The sequence below is a fragment of the Gymnoscopelus braueri genome (assembly GCF_963280865.1).
Source record: "Gymnoscopelus braueri genome assembly, chromosome: 9".
Classification (NCBI taxonomy): Eukaryota; Metazoa; Chordata; class Actinopteri; order Myctophiformes; family Myctophidae; genus Gymnoscopelus; species Gymnoscopelus braueri.
This window is the reverse complement of record NC_137610.1, coordinates 13,302,778-13,318,365: the sequence shown is the minus strand read 5'-3', so window position 1 is coordinate 13,318,365 and position 15,588 is coordinate 13,302,778. Positions and strand designations below refer to the sequence as shown.

Sequence of the window (15,588 nt, the reverse complement as noted above, 5' to 3'; positions counted from 1 at the left end):
TTTGACCCAAATCAAATAAAAAACAGTCCTGAAATGTATGTGTTGCTCCTTTGATGCTGACCTACTCTCATGTGGTGGTGTGTTTTGCCAGCAATTTCCGTCTAGCACCAACATTAAATGTAAAAATCGTATATAAAAGCAGTTCAAGCTACAAGCTGCACGTTCTCTTTACTCTGAGAACAATTCATTCAGCGGTTGCATCATGACACCCACGACCGGACCGAGACCCTCTCTCTGCTGTCGTCCCACACTGTCCCCTGAGGATGGATATTGCGCGTGCGCACCCTGAGTAACAAGATGGCGGAGAGTGCGGAACTGAAGGTAAAGCGAAACCCAGCGTTACATTTGACAAATAAACTGTTCACGCTCAAAGGCGTGTGTTACCCATCATAGAAACACGATTAATTGGCGATACACACGTTGTTCCAAAGTTCACGGTAACACCGCGGTAATTTGCGGACCGGCCGGACTGTTAGCTTTCTGCCTAGTTAGCATTAGCTTTGTTATTGTTGCCGAGGTTCCGTTAGGTAAGGGAAGGTTCCTCTCCTGCAGACAAGGCCTCACAGGCAAGCCTGAATTTAAACGAGATAAAAGCCACAATATTGTCGTCCGTTCCACTTCGGTTATTGGCTAAATTAGCCACCAAACCTAAGTAGTACATTGTAGACTGTGCTGCCATGTATGCTACAACGGGATCTGTGTATTCCCTGGTAAATCAACGCAGTTTATGAACATTAGCTACATTAGCTCGTAGTAGTCCACTGAATATAATCAAAAACTTAGCTGTTAGTTCCCGTTTCATGCAATTTACAGATTATGATCAACGTTGGTATGATTGGGTTAAAGTCGCAGATTTGTTATAGTCTTCAATTTAGTCAAAGAGATGGATAACAGCATCAGTCAGTTAATTCATTCAATTCCAGATTGCCCCTCCCCCCGTCATCTGAAATGTACTGAATTTGGCTTTGAACAAACGGTTTTGTGAGTCTTGATAAGTGACTTGCGCTAATTAAATATTTTAATTTCTTTATTCTGATCTCAAGAGCACCTGTCATAAACTTACACCTGTGCTGTCACTCTTGTTTCTCTCTTCTCGTGCACTTCATAGTTACAGTTCTGGTCCCAAAAGTGGCATTTGGTTTGGATTTACATGATCAATATGATCAAAACATTGTGCACGCCTGAAAGGGTTAAGCTGGTTGGCCAAGAATCACCCCCTGATGTCTTGTTTCTTATTTTTTATTTATGCAACCACATTTCCAACTATTGCTATGCCATCTGCTGTGAGAATGATGATTGTGTGAGAAACCTAACCTGTTGCATTTCCACACCTGTCTTTCATGTACTCTTCTCCTAGGTGAACGAGTGTAAGTCTATATTTCTGGTGTAAAAACAAAACTATTGATGCTGTCTGCATCTTCATTAGTCAAGGAACAGAGGTATCTTTCTGATGATATAAACCTGCACCAACCAACCACACCACTTACCTCTGGGAGAGGGAGTGTTGCATACTGTGTACTGTCGGTGTGTACTGATATGTAATTGTCTCTTAATGACCCCCAACTTTGGAATATACATTGTCAGTATAATTGTGAATGTCTGGCCATGTTTCTCTATTTTCAGGCACTGTTCAGCTCAGCACCAGCTTGAGATTTGGGATATGTGCAATATGTCATCATATCGATTATTTAAAAAATGGAGACAACTGCTTTACCATATTGCTTACCGTACTAAGCTTGCAGTGCGAAAAAAGATGAATGGTTTGCATAGCATGTCACCTTCCTTGGCTAAAATTATTCAAGACACAAAAATGTGATCGGCCAAACATTGTTGTTATATAGTCTGATAACACTTGTTTTAAAGACGTCATAGTAGACTGTATGCTAATATCAATTATCAAATAACAGTTTAACCTAACCTAATGTTTAATTTGATTCGTACCTAATTATTAAACTGTAGGTCACTGAAAATGATGATTATCCGCATGTAGTACTATATGTAGTTAGTATAATGTAATATAATAAGTTATCGTTATGGACAAAAAATCTATTATCCACTTAACTTTAGAAGTGCTTTTCTGTTTCTATGTTTAACCAGTTTTTACAAAAAGCATATAAAGCATGCATAATTCCAATGTTCCAATTCTTCCCTTTTCTAAGTTTAAAGTTAATGATTGTTGCTCTGTAATTAGAATACCCTCTCAATGCTTTTAGTTGGAACACTAGCGAAGTATAAAATAGGGCGTGGTTAAGTTATTAAGTGGTTAATTGACATGTAAATATATTTAAAAAAAGGTTAAAAAAAATATATTAAAAAAAAACATTCTTCTTGATTATTCGATTAATCAACGGTAATCAAATCGATATTTGCAGCCCTAGTTTCCCACTGTGGCCTTAAACAACCTAACAGTGTTCAGGAGGCTCACAGTGTTGCTTGCCATGCTGTTGCATTTCTGGACATAATCTGGTGGACCGTAGTGCACCAGATGATTTCTTGGTTCAAAGATTAAAGACACAATTAGAAAACAGAATTATGTTAAAGCCTAAAAAAAGAAAAAGAAAAAAAGAAGTCGAAGAACACAGCCTTGTTCCTTCCTTTATGTCAACAAGGGAAACTAGACTTCCATGTTATTGTGTTATAGGATGTTTACTTTGTTCTTTTTTATTTTTTCTAGCAAATGGTTATGAGCCTTCGAGTTTCGGAGCTCCAAGTTTTGCTGGGGTACGCAGGCCGGAATAAGCACGGACGGAAACACGAACTTTTGACCAAAGCGCTACACCTGTTGAAGGCTGGCTGCAGCCCCGCTGTGCAGATGAAGATCAAGGAGCTATATAGACGACGCTTTCCCACCAAGATGGTGTCACCGGTGGACCTAGCCCTGCCCAACGTCCATTCCACCACCAACCTACCTGCAGGACTTACTCAGCTGGGCTATGACAGTCACGGCGCCCCCTCGCCCCTGCTGCCTGTGTCTCTACTTGGTCCTAAGCACGAGTTGGGTTTGCCTCACCTCCCCTCCGCTCTGCACCCTGTACACCCAGACGTCAAGCTCCAGAGATTGCCCTTCTATGACATGCTGGATGAGCTCATCAAGCCCACTAGCCTGGGTGAGTCCAGTCTACCACCACCACTTGTTCAGCAATCTGATAATGGGAATTATTTTAGCTAACTCATGTGCTCACAGTAAGAGCAGGGTAACAACGGATATCTAGACTGTGCCATGTCATGGTTGGCGCTACCAGGCCCATTGATACTAAGCTTTGATGCAACAACTCAACAGTTCCCTCACAAGGTTATTCAGAATGTGATGATGATGTAATCTCATGTAGTGGAACAGATAGGCTCTTAGAAACTGTATTATTTGTTAAATGTCAGATTTATGTAGGTTTAGGTCAAATAGCATCTTTGTTTTTACTTAAGTGATAGCTACTCTTTTTTACTAATTTGTTATTGTTTTTAAATCCTTTTTGTCATTTGTAGCCTCCGACAATAGTCAACGGTTCCAGGAAACATGTTATGCTTTTGCATTAACACCACAGCAAGTTCAACAGATCAGCAGTTCAATGTAAGTGTGGAACTGCATAATCATGATCAGTATTTTTTACATGAAGCAAAAAGCTGCCATTAATAGGTACCTCAAAAAGTATTTATGGTATATTTGCTTAGATGTTTGACCATCAACACTTCCGTTTGTGTACAGAATAATCACATTCATCTGACTTCTATGTTAATCCTATAGGGACATTTCCGGGACCAAATGTGACTTTGCTGTTCAAGTACAGTTGAGGTAAGATGAACATTCTTATGCTGACCTTCATAAAAGTTTTTTTGTGATGTATGGAAGTGCTCACACTGTCCAGATTTCTCTGTATTATATTAGTACCTCTCCAAACATGGCATTTTGTCTTCTAAGCACCTCAGCAGTACTGCCTTTCTACCCACAGATTTTGGGGCAGTTCTTTCCACTTTGTTCATTGTGTTGAATGTAGCGCTGGGCAATACTTTATATTAAATTATCCAAGATAACAGATATATGTAATTGTATACAGATGTAAAAAAAAAATCCTCATGTTCACTGTATTTTCAACGGTGTAAGGGAAATTGATTCACTAACATTGTACATTTAATTTATTCCAACTTAATTCTCGATCATGTTGCGGAGAGTGGGATTAACCAAAATTACTGGTACACCAAAAGATTTACCATAAAAAATTACCGGTTTGAAAAAATAACATTTTAACACTAAGTACTGTCTGAGAGAATATTCAATTGATTTCATATGAGATAGCAATTTTATTCCAACAACACATATATTGTTGTGACTGTGTACATCCTTACTTCTGGTATGTGTGTGTATGTGTAAAAGTGAGTTAGATTTATTGTGCACTCCATTGATGTTATTTGCAGCAAACAAGGGATTCAAATGATACATACTGTATGGGTGCACACGGTTAAGGATGCCTGGTACCCTCCCGGTCAAATGACGGGCGGTGGTGTGTTGCAAGTGTATAATGAGCGTGTAGTGGTTGCAAAACAAACATGCATGTGTTTACTCATTTTTTTGGTCCTCCGCCATATTTTTTTATTTAGATATAGAAGGCTACGTATTGCCACTGATTCAGTGTGGCCAGGTCAGGCCTCTGCTGCCTGGAAGCCCCGTTTAAGGGTTACTATGGCCTTTATAAGGAAATATGTTGGTGACAGATGTAGATTTTCAAAAGAACTTAAAGTGAAAGGTGGGATATGGATATGTGCCCTGTGATTAGGACATTCCCAATAAATTACACAGAGCTGCATCATGCGCTCTTCATAATGAACCTTGCACTAAATCCTGAGTTTCATACATCCACGGTAGAAACGTTTTCAGTGTACTGTATGCGCTGGGGGACCAGTTATTGTAATGAATGGACCACCGTTTTTCTCTGTCATCAAGAGTTCAATACATCCATTCTTCTAACCGGCAATACTTTACCAACTCAGCCAAACTTGCTGTGATATTTCATTAGATGAGAGTTTCAACACGATTAAAAAAATCTTCATCACTGTTGGATATAGTCTGAAAGCTTGGCTACAACTTAATTCAAATCTACCTCCATGTCTATCTGCTGTGTTTTTTCAGCACTTACTGGTTTTCTTGGCACAAGGAAAACCCTGTTGTTAGTTGACGCCGCTTACGCCGATCTTGCACTTTGTGTTCTTGTTTCAAATCTTTTTTATTGTGAAGCACAGGGTTATATTATACATTTGCTCATATGGATTGCTTCCTTTTTTTTTTTTAAACAAAAACCAACAGACATACACACAAAACGGAGTAACATGAAAAGAATACACTCAAACTTAAGCAAAAAACAAGGGACCCTCCCGCCTCCCTTCCCCCTCCCCAGAAGTGCTGCCCCAGATTACGTGCGACACAGGTCATCCACAAGGATTAGCCTATCAACCTTTAAGAAAGGAGACTAAAGGCTTCCAAATCTTTTCAAAATCTTTCAGTTTGTCTTTGAGTATAAATCTAATTCTTTCTAAATGTAAGGATTCTGTCATCTCGGTGAGCCAGAGTTTGCACTTTGTGTTCTTAGTAGTAGTTTAATTTTTTTGATCATCTGGAGTCAGGGAATTTCAACTCATAATCATAGCAGAAACATTTCTTCAAAAATCCTTAAAGTTTAAGAGGAAGGAAGGGCAGAGAAAGAGTGTGGTGAGAGAAAGTGTTGCTAATTTGGAACATTCCTTTGCAAATTTCGATAACTTTTGTTAAAATCTTTGTGATTTGGTAGAGACTTAGTTTATTCTGTTGAACTTTGAATAATTCCACCTTAAATTATGTGAAGTGCTGCTATTTGTACACCATACATTATAAAAAATTACGGGCATAGGTGTTTGTTGAGGAATGGGGCCTATGTGGGCTGATAATACTGGCAATTACTTTCACTGCATTCAAACCATTTATATATATTTTTAAAACTGCGATACTAAGCTTTCTAACCATGTGTGTAAGAAAAACTAAAAGGTGTAGAAATGTGTATTGTGTCGATGGGTGGTCCATGGTCAATGTTGTAATGCCGCTTATGCCTTTTAAGCCATATCGCCCAGCTCCAGTTGTAGGAAGAGTTAAAAGCCAAATGAATGGCCATTATTTGCGCAGTATGAAAATGACACTTGTGCAGCCAAGTGCAGCAGCAGCATAGAAGTTTCCAGAGAGGCTGGATTTCAGAAGTCAAAGCATCCATCTATAAATTCCAGGAATTTCTGTCTGTGTGCCTTGCATATCTCAAGAACTGTTCATTCAATTGACTTCGCCAACAGGCATGCGTTCCAGAATTTTGTTTACTTAATTGTTTATATTGAATAGAGTGTACTGCATTGCCAGTGGTCCCGCAGGGATTTGTGGCACTGGCTGAAATAAAACTTAGTAAATATTTTGATGTTTCTGAGTCGCAAACTTGTAGATGTCTCCACACATGCTCGTCTAAACCCTTCCACAACTGTTGGGTTAATGGTGAGGTACTACTCGTGTCGGGAAAATGAGAAATTGTCATAATAAATTGGGAGAAAATAAAACAATAGATTGAAATCTAATCTAAATCCCACTGGAAAAAAGTCCAGTGTTGTAGCTAGATTATCCACTCATTTAGAAATGCGTTTCTGACAGCTATCTGAGTTTATTTCTCACACAGTCACTGTTCTTTTGTTCCAGATTTTGTTTATCAGAGACCAGTTGTCCCCAGGAGGATCATTTCCCCCCAAATCTGTGTGTTAAGGTGAACGGCAAACCCTGTAACCTACCGGTGAGTTCTGACAGCGTATTTTGCGTCAAATTTTGCATCTAATTGCAAAGGATTGGCACTAATTTGCAATGTATGCCTTTCCCCCCTCAGGGATATCTTCCTCCCACCAAAAATGGAGTTGAACCAAAAAGGCCAAGTCGCCCCATCAACATAACCTCTCTGGTGCGGTTATCCACCACAGTCCCCAACACGATTGTGGTGTCATGGACCTCAGAGATTGGCAGGGTAAAGAGATTCATGCCACTGTGTTTGCATTCTAGTCTCTATGAAACGGCTTTGTAGGACAATGTAAGGTTGTGAAGTGTGATATTAGTATTAGTTACTTAAGCATGAACCACCCACCTTATTGATTTCCTTTTTGGTATTTTTCAGAGTTTTTCCATGGCTGTGTATCTGGTGAGACAGCAGTCATCTACTGTGTTGCTGCAAAGGCTACGGGCCAAAGGAATTCGGAACCCTGACCACTCCAGGGCCCTGAGTATGTGGTTACTTGATTTTGATGTAATACCATCCAGCTGATGATGTCACACCAAATAACTACTTGCACAGACTTGCATACACATACTGTATTCCTTCTTCTTTCAAGTTTATTTCCATTTTAATACACGTTAAGTCCCCACACGCTCTGTATCGCAAAGGCATCAAGTCGAAGGCACCACAGATTGTCCACATGGTGATATATTGTAGTTGCAGAGACATCAAAAACAGCCATTTCCCCTCTGCCACTAACAGTGAATTCTGGTTTAGAATGGGACAAAAAAAATGGCGATGTCTCTGCCGGTATTGAGTATAATCAGATCATCAAACTACACACAAACACCGGTGTGTTTGTGTTTGTATTTGTTTGTGCTGTCAGGGTCTCACACAACAGTAAGTCCAATTGCGACCAAACTCTCTGTAAATAATAATGAGCAATATGCGGTTCCAACATGATAAATTGCTCGCTTGTGAATGCGATTAAACGACACGAGGGTTGTTTATAAAAGATTCTGATTGCATATAAGTTATAAGATATATAAAATGGAATTATTTTATTATTATCAATAGCCTACATAACAAGTGAAGGATAGCCTACAAATACCCACCCATATTTATAAATGGTCGATGATTCTCGAGTCCTGCAACAACTTGTGTGCACAATTGTGTTTCCTGGTGTAGCAGATATTTTCACAGGCTGCGCACAAGGCACGCATACATTTTTTGGTGTAGCCCTGGCGTAAGACTTAGTACTGAACAGATGCTCTGTTAGTGTGTGTGTGTGTGTGTGTTCGTGTGCATGTGTGTACATATTGTTACTGACAAAATTGTTTATACAGTCCTGCTCTGTCATTCATTCAAACAAATTTGTAATAACATTGTTTTCATAATTCAATGACTCAACACATTACTTCTGCTTTTCAAAAATAAGACTACATTGTTGACTACATCTATGCACTATGCTAGATCAATATAGATTACACTCAAAGGTGATCGGGATAGTTGTAAGGACGCCTAGCAGTTTCTGGGGGTACAGGGGGCTTTCACGTATGAAGGGGCCAAACACCTAAAGGGCGCTTCTTTCTAGTTTTGTCACTAATTAACTAGGCCTCCACAAATTTGACAGCCGGAGCATTTAATTTTAACTTTAGGTTTCTAACGTATTGTCAACCGCCACTGTTGAATCAAATGTAGCACATTTAAGTGCTCATAAATGTATAAAAACATGTATCCACCTGTTCACGAGACACACACACAGACTTATACTTGTACACACATGTTAAGATAAAGATGAGAAGAGATGTGATAACATTTATTAATAAAAAATTACATATAGCCATATATGACTAAAATATTCGATTTCTTGTACGTACTAAAATGTCTGTTTTCCTTATGTTTATCTCACAGTCAAAGAGAAGCTAACGGCTGATCCAGAGAGTGAGATTGCCACAACCAGTCTACGAGTCTCTCTCCTTTGTCCGGTAAATACTGCACACTGCTTTTATTTTGAAGAAGACTCTGCTATTACTCAATTTAACTATCTAGATTGATATACTCATGTTCGGTGTACGTGGTCAAAGTTGGACTTGCATGCCCCAAACTACTTTTTTGGCAACAATTTGTCTTCTAGGCCCTAGGGCTATGCAAATTAGATCCGGGTTTCAAGGATATATCAAGACATAAAGTATTACTACACTACATTAGCAAAGGTAGTAGTAGCATCTTTTTTTGTCCCTGAGGGGCAATTGCGCTGCAGATAACTGCAACTAACTAATGATGATATACATTCTCATAAAATAAAATAACAGAGAAATGTAATAAAATAGAAATATATGTAATTACATAAAAGTGCCATTTCACCCAGCAGTGCACCCAGTTCACCCAGCAGTGCCAGTAAACAAACATACCCTACCTTAAATATACTGTATAGTTATAGTATATAAATCTCATATGTTTCATATGCTGCAATGATACCTGAATTTCCCTCCAGGGAACAATAAAGGTTTAACTTGGCTTATAACCCTAACCCTACAGTAAAAAAAACAAATCAATCATCAGCACTAACCCACTTTGTTCTGCAACATGCTATCATTAATTAACTTTGAGCTTATTTTATTTGTGTGTATGTGTATTTTTCAGCTTGGGAAGATGAGACTGACAATCCCCTGTAGAGCAATGACGTGCTCGCACCTTCAGTGCTTTGATGCCACACTTTACCTCCAAATGAATGAGAAGAAGCCAACCTGGGTTTGTCCGGTGTGTGACAAGAAGGCACCCTATGAACACCTCATCATTGACGGGTAAGCTAATGTTAAACCCTGCTCCACTGCCATGGATCATTAGAAAACTGTTTTCTGCTGCCACATGTGCCTCTTGTTTTTTTGCTTTTGACGTCGTCTCCTAGTGCCGTTAACGCCATTGATTACATCAGTATTACATAAAAGCGGACATGCACTATATTTGAATGATTGCAAAATGGTTCCATTTATGGGTTCGGGGAAATAAAATAATACATATCACACATTGTTATCTGATCTCTTGTTTTTCGATGTGCACATTGTATAATTTTGGTGAGGTATATAAAAAGCACAGACCGAGCTGTATGGGCTGCCTGTCATCACAGGACTGTAGTTGTTGGCAGGCTGACGATAGACAGCTATGTTTTTTAGCAGAATCTTTTTGAAAACATACCTGTGTAAGTGTGGACATAAAAGTCTATTTTGTCAGGTTGCCCAAATAAATGTATGGTTGTTGTTGTTTTTTTACAGGTTGTTCATGGAGATCTTGAACAGCTGTACAGATAGTGATGAGATCCAATTCAAAGAGGATGGGAACTGGTCGCCTATGAGGTCAAAGAGGGAGGTGCAGGAGTTGTCTGCTTCGTACAATGGCGACTCTGGTACGTAGCGTGCAAGCAAATCTTTCACACCCTTAATGTGCCCTGAGTCTGTTCCATAGTGATCAGAAGAAATATTTACTTTCATTTTTGTAGATTCGTGTCGGACGGAGCAGAAATATAGCTCGTCTAATGACAACGGCAGGAAAGTGGACGTCATCGACCTCACATTGGACAGCTCCTCGGACGAGGAGGTGGATGATGAGCCTCCTGCTAAACGCGCCTGTCCCTCCATGTCACCCTCCTCTTCACCTGTACACAAGGGGTGAGTCTTCCAACCAGCAGTTAAACATGATCTTAGATAGGGCATCAACCAGGGGCTCAAACAGTTAATATACATAGGCACTAACGTAACCACAACATCATGGGCTAAAATCACAAAGCCTTTGTTACATGTCATGCCCTTGATCTATACTAGCACTTCTTATCTTCACAGCTTATCTGCTGTTTTATTTGGTTAATGTCTTATTGAAGCTTACCCATGATAATTCTGTTCGTTTCTTGCACTCTGCATGTCGCCAAAGCATTAATACTGTGTTTTACAACCACATCTGATATTTGGCCAATGTAACATCCAACACCAACAGACATGGAGAGGGGGACTTTAAAATAGTTTGTTATATGAACAGAATTTTAAGAAATCTTATTTTTCTCTTCTCCCCCCCCCCAACCCTTCTGTGTTTCTGTAGTGATGTGAAATTTTCTCCACTTAGGGTGTTGAATCTACACGGCCAGTCCTCCCCTGTGACCAGAGCTCCCAGTATGCCGTCTGTGGATACAGGTTACATTCCACCACCTCCACCTCTCATCCAGGACTACCGCCACTACTATCACACACCCAGCGACCTGCCAGGTTAGAGCTTTCACTTAACCCCATGTTAAGTATCCGGTCACTATCTCGTAAACACAGCTAATACATGTTAACAAAGAATGGACCAAGCAGTAAATGGACTAAATGCACCTTCTTTCATTTCTTGCAGATCTTAATTTCTTCTCCTTCCTCCAAGGCGATAATCAGGTAAACAGACTTGTGTGTGAACTAGGGATGAGATTGACGAATAGTTTTACAAACATTTAGCCGACATTATTATGTAGTTTATTAACGGTTAGTAAGGTTGAAATAAAGTTATGACCCACATGTATGTGTACACAGAATTAATGTTTATCATGGTATGATACATTATATTTATTTAGGCTCCTTTCAAAATGCAACCTTAAACATGACAAATAAAATGTAGGCATAATAATAGCCTAAATTGTGTTGTAAACTGCTGGATATCAGGGCAAAGAAATACGACGTTGACACTAACTAAACAAAATCACATTTCCAGTGGAGTCAACAGATCAACACCGACCCAGGCTACTGGCTGCTTGAGGTTGGCCTACATATTTTTTTTAAGGACAATTAACGCCTCAATGTGTTCTGGTGTCAATTTTAGTGCATAATCTGTTGACCGAGAGAGACTGAGAAAGGGATAGAAAGGGATTAAGTGAGAGTCGGAGAAAGAAAGACAGAGAGGATTGATTGCGATCAGAATCAACTTTGTCATCGTTCCTCCTTCCTGAAATGATCCCAAACTGAGCTACACTTAATCCATTACATTGTCATCTGGCCATTGTTTGCTTTTTTGGCTCGCTCTAGGTGCACTCTCGCTTGCTCTGATCAGCTGGCAGAGTATATAAACCTTCCAGACATTGCTTAAGACCAGCAGAGTCTAAAACTAATGGGTTATTGTGTCTCCCCAAGTGTGATTCAAATAATGACATCTCCCCCATTATTTAACAAAATAATATTGTATAAAATAGATAACATGTATTTGTTTGTATGAAACATTATGCAAATTAACCAATACGCTGTTATGCATACAGTATATTTTGTTTTGTGGGTAACAGTGGCTCAGATAGAGTGGCCGTTTGGGAACCCTCCTGCCTTTATATCGAAGTGTCCTTGAGCAAGACAATGAATCACTAAGCCCGATGAGCCGGCTGATGCCTTGCATGGTTGCCTCTGCTGTCATTGTGTGAATGTAACACACTTTGCAAATTCCTTTTGATAAAGGTGCTATAGAAATAAGTTGGTAAAAGAGCTAATTGTATCTATCAGTCGATCAACAAGGGCATTTATCCCCCTTGTAAGGCGCTAGATCAGGGAGATGGATTGCTGAGGTGGAGTGCCACCCCTGCTGTCAGCTTCCAGTACTTACTGCACATCTTAGTTTCCTTTAAGCCAGGCTACCCATACGCCGAGTTGGCGGTGCCCAGTATCGAACCCAGAAACTAGCAATTCAAAGACACAGGTTGTACCGACTAAGCTGCCCGGACATACCTATAGCTATAGAAATGCAGACCATTTAACTGTTGTCATCACTAGTACACACCATTGAACGACGACATAAATGTATCTGCCGATGTCATCATCCCCACTCTTTTCTCTGTGTCTTTGTCTGATCCATCAGCATTACAACATGGTGATGGCGGCGGCAGCGGCCGCGTCCGCCTCTGCCTCGGAGGACCACGACTTGCTCCTCAATCGCTTCCTGCCCTACGGCTCATCCCAGATGTTCCTGGAGCAGCCTGGCACACCCGGTGGCAGCACTCTGACCGGTGCCAATGGGGGAAGCAACAGTGGCAGCACCAGCAGCCTGGTGTCCTCCAGCAGTCTGCGGGACCGTGACAAGGATCGGGAGAGGGACAGAGACAGGGACAGCCACGGCATCTCAGCGGTGTCGAGGTCTTCGGCGGAGGCTGCGGCCATGGCTGCAGCGGCGGCCATGTACGGCTCCATATCCGACGTTATCTCGCTCGATTAGAACACACACACACACACACACACACACACACACACACACACACACACACACACACACACACACACACACACAGAACTGAGAACCAACTGGTGGGAGAACTTAGGAACAGGAGTTCCTTTTGTAAATACAGAAGAAGTGGAAAAGATGAAAGAATACAATGCTATGTACAGAGAGAAAAATCTATTTTCAATTTTACTTATCGTATGTATAAAGACTTAGGACGCTTCCTGTCCAGTGAGTTACTTCAGTTGATATTTTTCTGTGAATACTGAAGACTTTTTTCACACCTTCATGTGGTCCTTTGATTAGATTGTACCTTTTGTACTTGGTTTTTACGTTTTATTTGTTTCACTATTCCATGTCAATGGCATTATCTCTATATAATGTAAAGTGCACACACACCTGTACAAGGTGACAACTTATGGAACATAATACTTAGAATATAAAGAAAATGCAGAAGAATGCATAGCATTATTTTTATTTTCTAAAGTGCGTACTCATAGATTTTTCGACAGCAGAAAGATCTGTGATTTATTTTTACCACAACGGTAGATTTTCATTTCTGTTTTTTCATATTTTTTTTTCAGACATTCAAGCTGTGGTTGTTATTGTTATTTTTCATAAATTATTTATGATGTAAGTTATGTTGGATATGTGTTATTTTAAGAGCATTCCCAACGCCTTTAGGAGTTGTTGCCACTAGAAATGCAAAAACAGATGCTAGATCCTTCTGTTGTCATAAATCTGCACTCGTATTTGCTTGCTCAATTTATCCGTGCTCTTCTATAGTGAAATAACATGATTGTTTTATAGTTCAGAGTGTGATTAATATGTATACATATTAATTGGAAATTGGTCAATATTGTTGGACCAGGCATTTGAATTTGTGGGAAGGAAGTGTATTGTTTAGCAAAGAATCTATGTGCTTCTGCCTGCTTTTGTCACCAAATTATGAATTTTGACTATTATTTAAATGTAAAATAAGGGATGAGGACAAGTTGTTTTGTCACAAAAACATGAGACCACTATCTGATATTGAGTTTTACACTTATATTTAGTAAAGTACCATTGGTACTTGATGTTGGCGTTATCTCCAAACCTGACTATTCAAAATCTGCGACAAGGCTAGCCTCTGGTCCACTCAGTTTTTTTATTTTATTTAAAAGACATACAAGTGTCGAGTTCAGTCAGATTTTTAGTACTTGCTTTTTACATAAAGGCAATTTTGACCAGTGAAGGGTTCACAATTATAGAATACAGTTATGGCATAGTTCCTGGCTTTGCATGCCTGATGTTGTACTCTGCAAACCACCTGGAAGTTAATTTGTTGGAACCTCCTATGCTTATTACTTCGTGAATCCATAACACGGGAACAGCCTACTTTGTGTTCAGTGTATTTGCTGCAGCCGAATACTGAAATCACAATTGTGATGGTTGAGAAAAGAATCATTCAAGTTATTTTGCTCCCTTTGCTTTTTCTCCTGACTTGTGCATATAATTAGGATTATTTATTATCATATATTTTTTTGCATTTGTTTGATCTGTGGATATACATTGCTGTCATTGTATGTGATATTTCTTTTGTAATTATATAATTAATGCTATTTAAAGATACTGTTGCTTGACATGCATTGTAACATTTTTTGTTCTATTTCCCTCTGTCCGTTTTACTATGAGATGTCAGTAACACAATGGACTGATCATTTTGACTGGCTCCCAGGTCTACTGTGCTGTTTGATATTTGTATGAATTAAACAAATATAAGAAAGCACATCTTTGTAGTTGGTCAGAGATTAGTCCTGATGCAGCTCCCCATGTTTTTAAAAATAATGTACTAAGATGTGTTCTTAATAAATACACCATGGTCTCTATATGGCTCCTTTCAGAAATATTAAATAAAACAACCACTTTGGATTTTGTGAACGCCAATGTAGTAGTCGTTACCAAATTCACCTGGCCTGTAACCAGTAAGATGCCCATAGGTTCCAATTGATAATTTTTAAAAAAAGAGCAAAATATATATTGCCTTGGGGACTGAATCAGGGCTAGTGTCATAGGTATGGGTAGTGGGGTGATTTAACAGGCTTAGTCTTGAATATTAAAAGGAGAGTGTGACAGTAACATAACAGCCATTATTATTCTCAGGTCCAAAATAGCTTGTGGCCAGCAGTTCAGTGTATTGGATTTGGGGAAGCTGTGGTCTTTATTTTATTTGTATCAATTCTATGGAGGTTTGTTCCACGAAAAAACCTTGTACAGTAGACTGGTTGTTGGTGTGACATAACAGTATAACCCGATTGATTGAATACTTTATTAACTGTTTGCAAATAGTACAGTGGTACGATGGTGCTAAAAGGATAACACAAAAAGCCCCACGGGCTTGTTTCCAGTGTGGTCCTGTGTATTCAATTCATCGAGACATTTAAAGACATACAATAATATATAATAATATATACACGGCATCATCATCATTTGGTAGCAATAAAAATTTATAGGTACAGTAAACAATTTGGGGGTGGGGGGGGATCATTTCTGGTGTTAAGCTTAGACTTTAATCACTTTATACAGGGACCAGTAACAAATTGCAGTCAGGTGCTGTTTCAAGGCGTTTTTTGTTGGT

General features: G+C 39.4%; 1 protein-coding gene across 7 annotated transcripts; it reads left to right on the top strand.

Annotated features, from left to right (window-relative positions):
- Positions 1-290: 290 nt before the first annotated feature.
- Positions 291-14,582, top strand: pias1b (protein inhibitor of activated STAT, 1b). Of its 7 annotated transcripts, none has more exons than XM_080436977.1 (16): positions 291-321; positions 1,358-1,524; positions 2,675-3,107; positions 3,481-3,565; positions 3,740-3,787; positions 6,695-6,785; positions 6,876-7,010; positions 7,158-7,263; positions 8,670-8,743; positions 9,402-9,562; positions 10,031-10,161; positions 10,255-10,423; positions 10,872-11,011; positions 11,139-11,176; positions 11,490-11,534; positions 12,615-14,582. In XM_080436977.1, the coding sequence occupies exons 2-16, from the start codon at positions 1,405-1,407 to the stop codon at positions 12,966-12,968; spliced, it is 2,130 nt and encodes a 709-aa protein (XP_080293103.1). In that variant the 5' UTR covers positions 291-321; positions 1,358-1,404; the 3' UTR covers positions 12,969-14,582. The 7 variants fall into 7 exon arrangements, with proteins under 7 accessions (XP_080293103.1, XP_080293102.1, XP_080293105.1 ...); XM_080436976.1 differs by having other exon boundaries at positions 10,848-11,011; XM_080436979.1 differs by lacking the exon at positions 11,490-11,534.
- The last annotated feature ends 1,006 nt before the right edge of the window (positions 14,583-15,588 follow it).

Excerpts from the sequence above, each read along its gene's own strand:
- pias1b (XM_080436976.1), top strand. The coding sequence starts at position 1,405 with ATGCTGTCTGCATCTTCATTAGTCAAGGAACAGAGGTATCTTTCTGAT. Across the intron at positions 3,788-6,694 it reads GCTGTTCAAGTACAGTTGAG|ATTTTGTTTATCAGAGACCA; the intron begins GTAAGATGAACA and ends CTTTTGTTCCAG. Across the intron at positions 10,424-10,847 it reads TCTTCACCTGTACACAAGGG|TGATGTGAAATTTTCTCCAC; the intron begins GTGAGTCTTCCA and ends GTGTTTCTGTAG.